General features: G+C 37.8%; 1 protein-coding gene across 1 annotated transcript in view; it reads right to left on the reverse strand.

The window, feature by feature from the left end:
* The window catches only part of LOC134666454 (ras-related and estrogen-regulated growth inhibitor), a 40,531-nt gene extending 28,576 nt beyond the window's left edge, over window positions 1–11,955 (reverse strand). Inside the window, exons 1-2 of the mRNA XM_063523616.1 lie at window positions 11,629–11,955; window positions 10,308–10,478 (exon numbers count right to left, since the gene is read on the reverse strand). Coding sequence (XP_063379686.1) covers window positions 10,308–10,413 — 106 coding nt within the window. The 5' untranslated portion in view covers window positions 10,414–10,478; window positions 11,629–11,955. The remainder of the gene's footprint in view (window positions 1–10,307; window positions 10,479–11,628) is intronic.
* Window positions 11,956–12,262: the final 307 nt, after the last annotated feature.

The following is a 12,262-nucleotide window of genomic DNA, read 5'->3' on the forward strand; positions in this document are numbered from 1 at the left end:
GAAATCAATATTAAAACCAAGTACAGTTTGTTTACTTATTTATTCTGTTTAAATTTTATAAGCATGCCACTATTGGAAACCTCTAGGGCTTCTGAGATTAACTATAATCTAAAAATATAATGATAGGTACCTACGTCTGGAAAGTTAAGAAAAGTTTTTATGGTGCTACTTTCCCGCGCCAGTGCCGTACCTTTCAGTGCCTATGTACATACAATATTCACGTTATAGTGTCACAGCAGAAGTTAAACACCCTCAGAAAAAAATAAAAATCTTAAATAGAAATCGGTCGCACGACATACTCCTAAAATGTAGATAAACTTTATAGAATAAACCCAATACACCTTGCGTTGTTCTACCTGAACCTCTTCAAAATTCTTTTCAGCAATGTTTCTATTTACTTACATATATTATGTTGACGAATCAGTACTTATTACATTTTTGTATGTATGTATGTATAAACTCTTTATTGTACAAAATACAAAACACAAATTTATGGCACAGGATAGGCAGTACAAAGGCGAACTTATCCCTTTAAGGGATTGCTTCCAGTTAACCTTTGAGTAGATGAGAATTGAAGAAGAACGGGGTTTTTGTCTTTGCTAGTTTTGATTTGCAGGCGGCTGATGCCTCTACCTATCTCTACGTCATGATGCGTGTGATGGTAGGATGGTACGGAGCACGTCGCGGAGTCGTGACTCGGGCTTGTTTTAAGCTTGTTTATTTTTCAAAAGAAAGCGTAAACGCAAAGGCGGCCTTTCTGCCATAAGGCACTCTCTATTAGCAGCCAAATAATATCTGTGTATACCTATCTTAATTATACTTATTATATATACGAGGATGTGGCCCCTCGGGCCATCCGACATCCTAAATAAATAAAATAAAAAACGGATCGTATAACTTAACTATATATACTTAGTCAACGACTGTGTAAGTCATCCGAAGAATATTTTAATAGTACATTTCGATGCTAGTGCGGAAGGTATGTCATTACTTCACGAGTACCGAGATATCTTGCCACGAGCCGCAGGCGAGTGGCAAGACTCGGGACGAGTGAAGAATGACAGTCATTTCCGCACGTGTATCGAACGACGTTTTTTAATACAGTTGCGAAAAAATAAGAAAAACATTGTTAATCGTACACTAAACAAAAGTGGTAACAGTGACAGCTCGGTTAGACGTCGTCTTTAAGTATATTATATCTATGGGCGTTTGGCAGCTATTCCGTTCCATTCAGTCAACTTATTAAGGTGGTTCGCCTAGGTTACTCAAAACTTAACTCTCGCTAGATGGCACCACTTTTGCAAAATTTCAGATTTTATTTTTTTGTGAAATGGTCTTGGTATTTGTATACTTAAAAGTATGTTTCGCGCACTCTTTAAGTAAATATTGAACTATTAAAATAAACATTGAATACTTCATTGTGCAAAAACCACCTTTTTAATTCGACGGAGTGTTGCTGTCACGCTTTTTCCTACTATTACTCACACATGCAAACAGTGTTTCCGTGATCCTTGTAGTAGACAATTTCACACAACGTAAGTATGTTGCAATAGCGTAACGGTATGTTCGTGGAAATACGTGCTAGAGGATTGGGGTTCAAGACTGGTGCGAGTAGGTAATTTCTTTTTGTTTCTCCTTTGTGTTATCTTACCTTTAAACGAGCAATTATTAGATATATAATTATTTATTTATATATTTGGATGGTATCAGAAACGGCTCTAACGATTTCGATGAAATTTGCTATAAGGGGTTTGATCTCTTAGCTAGGTCTATGAGAAAACGCGCATTTTTGAGTTTTTATGTTTTGTAAGCTTTGGTCGGTCTCCCAGATATTCAATCTCCGCTTGGCAACTAATCCCAGAATTGGCATGCGCACTAGTTTTTACGAAAGCGACTGCCCTGACCTTCCAACCCAGAGAGTAAACTTATTTGGATTAGTCCGGTTTCCTCACATTGTTTTCTTTCACCGAAAAATAGGTATCGGTGTATAAATAGGTAGGTATCAAATGCTATTTCGTACAAAAGTTCGAAAAATCATTGGTACGAGCCGGGGTTAGAACCCGCGACCTCCGAATTGCTTTCCGCTAGGCCAGCAGCGCTTCCCCCACATACTCAGTGTTATCAGGTTTTTTTAAAATCAAAAACGATTACTTATGAAAGCAGAAGAATATAAATGATCGTATTAGATTTATAATTGTTACATATTTGCCGTAACTTATTTTTAAAATGTGTTTTTCAATTAAAAGACACGTCAAGATTGTTTACCTTATTTCTAATGCTAAAAAAAACAAACTACCTATAGTAATAATTGTGTTTTTCATTCATAGACAAAATCCATTATTTTTAACCACAGGAAATTTTATACACTTCTTTTTAGGGTTCCGTACCCAAAGGGTAAAACGGGACCCTATTACTAAGACTTCGCTGTCCGTCCGTCCGTCCGTCTGTCACCAGGCTGTATCTCACGAACCGTAATAGCTAGACAGTTGAAATTTTCACAGATGATGTATTTCTGTTGCCGCTATAACAACAAATACTAAAAACAGAATAAAATAAAGATTTGAATGGGGCTCCCATACAACAAACGTGATTTTTGACCAAAGTTAAGCAACGTCGGGCGGGGTGGTGACCGTTTTCTTTTTGCATTTTTTTCCGTTTTTTTTTTTGCTTTATGGTACGGAACCCTTCGTGCGCGAGTCCGACTCGAACTTGGCCGGTTTTTTTTGTTTTTTTTTTGCATTATGGCACGGAACCCTTTGTGCGCGAGTCTGACTCGCACTTGCCCGGTTTTTATTTCAGTGAGGATGTCCTGATTGTAAAAATCAATTTGATTAGGAAGAGTATAATTTCTAATTATCTTTGTAAAAATAAAAGAATACGTGTAGCCCATACTTAATAATCGATTTATGATAATAAGAAAAATTAAATAAAAATAAAAAAACAATACGAAATTTAGGTGTAACAAAAATACAAAAAGTTATGTTCCAGCATACAATGACTGGGGATCGAACCGGGAATCTTCCGTTTGCAAGCAAAAAAGCGACTGTTTGCATAACACGCCATGATAGTTCTTAGCTAAGCTGACGAACTTCTCGCTTAGATCAATTAACTACCTGTCAAATATCAGTGTCAACAAAATTGCACTAAACATGACGGCACTCCAAATTCGAGCCGTGGTCAGCCCGGCAACGTCGGAAATGGTATGGCAACGTCGCAAATGTATCTGTACACGACATTTGTGACACACACATACGTAAAATTGATGAAAAGTTAACTATGATTTTTGCATGATTTCTGTATGAAACATTGTTTTCCTGTTAATTTCGCGCAAACGAATATTCGAAAGAAGATAAATGCGGAAATATTTGTGTACTAATAGTGTGTAGTTACTTAATGAGCTTTGATTGAATTTTGTATGAAAAGCGAACCACCTTAAGAACGGAATTTTCAATATTGAATATTAAAAAATAAACGTGTTATAATAATGAAGAGGTAAGTAATTAAATATGAAATATGTAATATTTTCGTATTCTTACATTAACGGTAGGTTTTTATGCTGATTACGACGTTTAAAGGAAACTAATATTAACACTCATCAATAAGTAGTCGTGAATTGGAACAAGTATAAATTTAAAAAAATTGGAAAAGTAAAAAGCACTAGTTCGAGATAACCAACTTTCCGCACGCTAAACAGCTACGTAAAGTAGCACTTTTTGAGCAACTGTATTAAAAAAGCCTTTTCACATTAGTTCGTAGTTTTGTAACAGAGCCCGAGCTAATCCTATTGTCTATTGTTAAGTAAAACCGCTCGTGCCACGTGCCACAACCACCTGCATACTTCGGTTATAGTTCGTAGTTTTGTAACAGAGCCCGGCGGCTAATCCTATTGTCTATTGTTAAGTAAAACCGCCCGTGCTACTTACCTGCAAAAAAGGGTCATACTCATTCTATTTGGCACCTAAGCGCGGGCTAGTCCAACGCTCAAAAAACCAGTGTAGGTGCGCTCTCCGATAACGCGCCTTTGTTACGCATCTCGATGACACATTTTAGACTGGTTTTGTAGTGTTCGACTCGCCGGCACTAACCGCTCGTGCCACGTGCCACAACCACCTGCATAAAAACCTGCGTACTTCGGTTACTGAGTGACGGCGAGTCGAACGCTACAGAACCAGTCTAAAATGTGTCATCGAGATTCGAGATGCGTAACAAAGGCGCGTTACTATCGGAGAGCGTGCCAAATATAATAAGTATGACCCTTTTTTGCAGGTAAGTAGCACATGCGGTTTTACTTAACAATAGACAATAGGATTAGCCGCCGGGCTCTGTTACAAAACTACGAACTATACAATGTGAAAAGGCTTTTAAAATATTCTTCGGATGACTTACAGAGTCGTTGACTAAGTATATTTATATGGGTTGATGCCATTCGATCGTAGGTATCTAATTTCTGAAACCGAGCCTACTGATATAAATACGCCGGTAACCATCATGAAATCCGGTGGCCTTCACCTTCAAGCTATAAATATCTCACTCTATCATTAGTCATTACCTATATTTTATTATCATATACACGCGGAAACTATGTTGGGCTTTAATTTAATACAGTCAGAGGGCCTACCGCGAACCACGTTCGACGTGTTGCTTCCCTGTCATACTTACGTACGAATTTACAAGTGCGGCAGAGAGACAACACGTTGAACGTGATTCGCGCTTGACCCTCAGCATTAAATATGAATTGATAGCAAAATATATCGAGACACATTTTTATTTCTATGGTTATAACAGGTGTGTTACGATATATGGTCATATCGCTTTTTATTGTCTTGATTTTTATGAGTTTCGTTATTTTCTTATTTGTGTCCGCTCTAAAGGAAAATCCAAGGTACAACAGGCGCTAATACACCGTGTCTTTATTGAATTCCGTTAACTTCGGGGTATGGTTAAGTACGTTTAAGAGAACTAAATGGCATAGTTAATTTTCAGAAAAAAAATTTTTTTTTTGCTTTTTTTGAAAAAAAAATTAAGCTTAAAAAGTAATTCAATGTAGCATATAGCGATGTTGTAACACGGGCATTACATTTAACTCAACCAAACAATTGAAATCTGTGACATATCAATGTCATTTCGAACGTCGAGCGACCGAGATTGTATTTAAGTTTAGTAGCAAATGCATGAACTCATTCTAAACACTAATCAATATGTAAACCGGCCCTAAGGCAAGTGTACACGCTTGTAGAGGCCTTAAAGGAAAAAAATAAATTGTCGATTATCTCCGAAATGGATATAATTAGAATATCGGTGTCTTTGAGAAAGTTACTAGATTTAAGCTCAGGAATGCACCCCTGAAATTAACGGAAATCAAAAAAAAACACGGTACCTATATAGTCTCATTTGTATGAAAAAATAATACATTTGTAAAAGTGACCGATAAAGCAGTCAATCAACGATAGATGTTTATATTGATTAATCAGTTGTAACAGGACATCACTATTTTTGATCTCACATAGACAATTTACGCACAATTTGCGTTGCGTTACTTTTTTGGACGCACTTTTGTTTGAAGATGAATTGAGTAAGAAAAAAGGTAAGAAAAAAACCTAAAAAAGATAACGCAAATATTTGAGTAAATCGCTTAGAAGATTCTTAATTTGTCGCGTTGCGTGAACTAGCTAGACCGCAAGGCGAGGTGAAGACAAGAGCGCAGTATTTTTTTACAAATGCGTTCTATTTAAAAACCAAAGTTTTAAAATAGATATTCTGTCACTATGTAGTACGCATTAGGCTACTCGTATTGGCATTCGTTACAAAACGAGTTGTAAACTTCTTTACACGGATAACATCAAGAGTGTATCCAATAAGATCACCGCCCGTATGATCGTATAGGGCGATTTTGTCTTTTGTGATCCCCAAGTGATCTCATTAAACCATCATTATGACTGTCATTGCTTATAAAATACCTACTTCTATTTTATCAATAAAAGTTTGATTGACTGATTGATTTTTTTTATAGGACATTTTTACACAAATTGACTAAGCCCCACGGTAAGCTCAAGAAGGCTTGTGTTGTGGGTACTCAGACAACGATATATGTAATATATAAATACTTAAATACATAGAAAACAACCATGACTCAGGAACAAATGTATCCGTATCATCATACAAATAAATGCCCTTAAATACCAGGATTCGAACCAGGGACCATCGACTTCATAGGCAGGGTCACTACCCACTAAGCCAATTGATTGAGTGATTATAGCGGACATTAGGTATATTCAGTAGGATATCCCAGAAAGTAATATTACTCTGCAAGTGATTCAAAACGAATGAAAGCACGCACAAGCAGGGGGCCGATTTTTGAATTTCGATCGTTCGATTTCGTCACTCGAAAATCGATGGAAAACGGCGAAATGCTAATTTTGAGATACGAGCGATTAAAATTTGGAATCTAGTGGTATTGAACACTCGATTTCAATTCTATTCGTAGAATTTAAATGCCTGGTAGTGGAGATATTAATTAACGAAATACACGAAATCGAATGGTCGAATTTCAAAAATCGGCCCCCAGGTGATTCTATTAGACTTCTATCAAAACCCATTTAGCCGTCCCAACTTTAGCCAGGAATGTATGTAGGTATGTACAGATGTCCGCCAGTTCCGTCAATGTGACTAGGCCCCTGGTCTTGTCTGAAGGACGAATCCATTAATGTATTGGCGGGATTAGGCACAGATGAGTCTGACGGAGATCGGATTGCGTCTAGGTCGTAAGAACTAAATATTATATAATCTGTGCTCTAGGTGTTTTGCCAAACAAAAATATTCCATATTTAAGGATAATAAAATATCGGTTACACCGCTGCTCAAACACGTTGACTCCGGACTACGGGTGACATAGGCAAGGAAATTTTTATCAACTTACAATATACCTACATAGTTGGGTTTAAGTTTTAGAAACGTTTTGCTCGTAAGTATTGCACCTACATATATAGGAACTTGATCTCAAAGTTATCGTGGGCTATCGCGCGTGTCGTGACGTAACGCGCGTGTTAGATTGCCTCTTTTTAAATCTTATTGCCAGGACCTAAGGTATACCAGTGGCCAATTAATCATCAGAGTATCTACAGTCATTATAGATTTTGACCCGTGAATAATTAGTTCTTGGATTTTTTTTTCGTAGGTCCCTCGGGGGGGTCACTGGGAGTGTAAATTCAAAAAGTAGGCTGAATCAGGCTCCTGCGTATATTCGAAAAATGTTTTTTTTTCCAAAAAAACGGTTCTTCTTCAATAACTCGGCCATTTTTGATTTTACAATAAAACCGTAAGGACAAAAATTGTAGGAAATTTTATTCTCTACAAGTTAGTCCAGTCATTATATCCAAAAAACCGACCCTTCCCGTGAATAATCAGTTCTTGGATTTTTTTGCGTACGTCCCTCGGGGGAATCACGGGGTGTGTAAATTCAAAAAGTAGACTGAATCAGGGTCTTGTGTATATTCGAAAAACGGTTTTTCTTGAATAACTCGTTCACTTTTGATTTTACAGTAAAACCGTGAGGACAAACATTTTAGAAATTTTGATTCTCTACAAGTTTGTTTCCCTTCATTTATGCCGTAAAGCGTGGAACATAGGAGATAATGATAATATTTTGAATTTGTCGCGGTTTTTCAGGTTTAATTTCTAAAATATCGATTTTGGGGGAAAAAAGGTGAGAACCAAAATTGTTCAGAATTTGATTCTCTACAAGTTTAGTCCTCTTCATGTATGTATGTATGTAAACACTTTATTGTACATAAGACAGGTTAAATTACAATGGAACAAAAAATATATATAATGTACAAAGGCGAACTTATCCCTATAAGGGATCTCTTCCAGTCAACCTTCATTCATTCTTCATTTATGTCGTAAAGTTGAAAATAAACGTGATGTTGAAAATATTTTGAATTTGTCGCTTTTTTCAAATTTTATTACCAAACTATTGATCCTAGAAGAAAAATTGTGAGGACCAAACTTGTAGAGAATCAAATTTTCTAAAATTTTTGTCCTCACGGTTTTACTGTAAAATCAAAAATGACCGAGTTATTCAAGAAAAACCTTTTTTCGAATATACACAGGACCCTGATTCAGTCTACTTTTTGAATTTACACTCCCAGTGATTCCCCCGAGGGACGTACGAAAAAAAATCCAAGAACTGATTATTCACGGGAAGGGACGGTTTTTTGGATATAATAACTGGACTAACTTGTAGAGAATCAAATTTCCTACAATTTTTGTCCTTACGGTTTTACTGTAAAATCAAAAATGGCCGAGTTATTGAAGAAAAACCGTTTATTTGGAAAAAAACCATTTTTCGAATATACGCAGGAGCCTGATTCAGCCTACTTTTTGAATTTACACTCCCAGTGACCCCCCCGAGGGACCTACGAAAAAAAAATCCAAGAACTAATTATTCACGGGTAGGGTCGGTTTTTTGGATATAATGACTGTTATGTGCAGACAACGAGGCGAGGAAATCTTATTGTGTCATTTGATACAGCCTGTTAGTGACTTACGAAACAGTCACACGAGGAGAGTCAGTCAGTAGCACGTTGTTTACGTTCAGACCACGAGTATTGTACTTTGCCCGCTACTGCTCCAAAGTTATGATATTATGTTCTGGTGTCGTGACTCGTATACGAACTAGGGTTGCCAACTTTTTTTTGGTGGAATATAGTATTTTCCAAAATGAGGCATCAAAAATATAGAACATTTCAAAAAATATAGTACTTTTAGATAAAATACTAAACATGAGTGTAATATACGTTTAATCGGAAATATAGCATTTTAGCGTACTATATATTTTTCCAAAAGTATATAGTACAGAGAGCCAAAATATAGTACAATACTATATAATATACTACGGTTGGCAACCCTAATAAGAACTGTCCCTACATATAGGTAGTGAAGTTAAAGGGAAATTAATTAGGTCTTGCCTTTTGATGATTGTTTGTGCCAATTGTTCCACCGCTGTCAAAGTTTTAATTTTGTATACGGATTAATATATTTGGAGAGGCCTTTCGGATTCTCAAATAGGTACCTAATAAAATGAAGAAGTTGAAGAACTTCAAATGGCGGGCTTGTTCCTATTTTGCTTATGGATTTATATTAGCGACCTTTTAGATGCTCGGTTATAAATTATAAACTTTGTCTTGGTTAGACTAAAATGTCAGACAAATTCTACAAAAATTTAGGTTGGTGAACTTTGTCCATTGTTGCCCCCTCGTTTTGTATTTAATTGTATTGTGCGGAAAGCCGCACAGCCTTATGGCTCCTCTACACGATGGGCCAACGCCAGCCACTCCAAGGGACGCATTTATGCGTTAGAGGGAGCAAGTGATATTGCATTCTACCACATGGCTGCGTCCCTTGGAGTGGTCGGCGTTAGCCCATCGTGTAGAGGAGCCATTAGATTAGTGATACCTACTGTTTGATATATGCCACCTATATATAACGATCAGTTTTACGCGTTCTTAGCGTAACCATTATTACCCAGACAACAGTCAACGTACCCCACCATACGCTATAGCCGCGCATACTTTTTAACGAATTGACCAGTATAGCAAGACCCCCTCATATAGCTTTTGGGCGTTCTAGCTCCATAAGTCCATAACCCCTTGATCGGACACAGTGGATCCCGAGGTAACGACGCCGCGGACGAGCTCGCCAGACAAGGATCGGGTGCGGGGGCGATAGGCCCGGAACCGATCCTCCCGATACCGTTTAGTAAGGTACGCTCAATGCTGCTGGCACGTACAGGGAAACTACACACAGAACACTGGCTAAACCAAACTGGATGCAGACAGGCCAAGCAGGCCATGCCTAGCATGAACGGTAAGCTCACAAGGGCGCTCCTTCAACTAGGAAAGGTTCGACTGAGTATGGTAACCAGTGTCATAACAGGTCATGGACTTTTTAACAAACATCTTTTTATAACAGGTGTCACAGACAGTCCCCTATGCCGTGGATGCATGGAGGAAGAAGAAACAGCCTCTCACGTGGTGTTGGAATGCAGCGGATTGGCCCCATACAGGGCAAAACATCTCGGATCCCCGAGTGACCTCCCCGAGGTCCTACTCAACATCAAATGTTTGATAGGATTCCTCGAGGAGCTGGGCTGGCAAGACTAGCCCACCCCCTATCACGCAAAATAGGCGCAAGACGTCGAGTTGCGGAAAATCGCCCGAGCTACAATACAATACAACCCCTTGATCTATCCTGCTCATTGACGCCTACCAACGCCAACACACCAACTAAGGAAGTCTGTCGATTCTTACCAGATTTCCCGACGCCCGATTGTCCCAGGACCATAATCTTGAAGGGCTTGGGCTTGGGGTACAGCCCGAGCTTAGCCAGCGAAGACTTGGGCGAGGTCGTGCTCATGATTCCACTTTCTCTCCTCTAATGCCCATTTGCCAAACCCACATCATTTTTCGCTCAGAACATATCTGAAAGCAGTCGGTGATTCATCCAAGTGTTTCTATTTATGTTAGGCGCCGTCATATCGACATCTGGTAATTAAACATTTTCATGATTGCAGATCAATATGGTTGAGTACTCTCGAGAGGATCATCTTTCCGAACGATCCCAAATATTAATATATCCTCTTACCGCTTTGAAGTACCTAAATTAATATTTCTTTAATTAAAATCCCTCTCTTAAAAGGAAATCGACTGAAGTAGTCGTATCCGATATCCGATAAGTAATTAGTGGGTACTGGATATAATTTATTACATTTATGAGTCATGTGGTGCCGTAACATTTTTTTAATAGTCAGCAAACGAGCAGATAATAACACCCTGTCAACTTTTCTATACAGATAAAGCAAGGCAATCTAAATACCTACTTGGGGCACATATTGTACCTACTAAAGTTTTTTAAACCGACTTTAAGATTTCAAAAGTAGGAGGTTCTCAATTCGGTTGTATTTTTATGTCGGAACTCCGTCATTTCTCTAACGATTTTCAAAATTTAGTTTTGATTGAAAGTATATACGTGTGTATATACCTACAGATTGGTCTCTTTTTGTCAAGGTCTAGTTCTGATAATGGGATTCATGAGGAATCGAGGGAACTCCTTAAATCTTACAGCCAGAGGTACGTATAGTGATTTTCGTATTTTCATCAACAAGTACCTAACATTTGATAAAATAGAACTGCTGATGATGACCAGAAATCTTCTCTTCGTTACGTTTTTTTGTTAAACAAGCTTAGTTAGCCAAGTCCTGATGATGGATTTAAAGGAACTCCTAAAATCTTGTAGCGTTTTATTTTATTTTCCTTACAAATCAAGTATTTGCATTTAAATAGTACGATTGGCCGTGAAATGGAGGACATCGAACTGCCCATGAAGACTAGAATCTGAAACTCTACAACACAAGTTTTTTTTTTTAATTTTGAGGCTGATAGCAATTATTGTTATGAGATGCACTCATGCACTGTGGTTGAAAACAATTCAAATGGTATTTCAAACAGTTTTGTTAAGTCTGTTTTTTCTATTAAAGATTATTAAAACAAAATATGAATAGGCATAACGTATTTCTCAATGTCGTAGCAAAATAACTTACTTTTTTTAACCGCAAAATTATATTATACATACGTGCTTATCTGCGTTCTTTCCTTCAGAGTTTTTTAAGGCGCACAAAAACCTTTCAGATATTTTTTTTAGCAATTAACTTTATGCAAATTTATGTAAAAAGTAACTGGAGTATTCCACGAGCTACGTCGAACAAACAGCTGTTGCTTATTAGGGCTTTTATTCATTACAAGTCAGTCAATGTTTATTAAAAAATAATTGTCCCTATACCTGTTTGTCTTTAGAGAATTCGCGTTTATACTAGACAACTTCGTAGAGTACCTTCGTAGTCTACTGAGTTGTTTTCTCTGTGATAATTGTATAAGCAAAGCGCGCGCGGGCGGGCGGACGGGAGCGCCAACGCGGAGTGACTGTATCAACTGATAGCGCCGTAAATCTGCGGTTGTTTACTGCACGTATCCCATATGGGGTGAGATTGTTTTTGTTAGACGTGGAAACTGTAATTAGTTACGTTCTCCCAACACTTCATTTTGGAGCAAGATTCTGATTTTAAAAATCTGTCATTGGTCTCATATTTATACGAAGCGAAGGTGGCGGAGTGGATATGACGTCCGACTTTCAATCCGGAGGTCGCGGGTTCAAATTCAAATCCTGACTCGTCCCAATGAGTTTTTCGGAACTTATGTACGAAATATCA

This window comes from Cydia fagiglandana, chromosome 8 (genome assembly GCF_963556715.1).
Source record: "Cydia fagiglandana chromosome 8, ilCydFagi1.1, whole genome shotgun sequence".
NCBI lineage: Eukaryota > Metazoa > Arthropoda > Insecta > Lepidoptera > Tortricidae > Cydia > Cydia fagiglandana.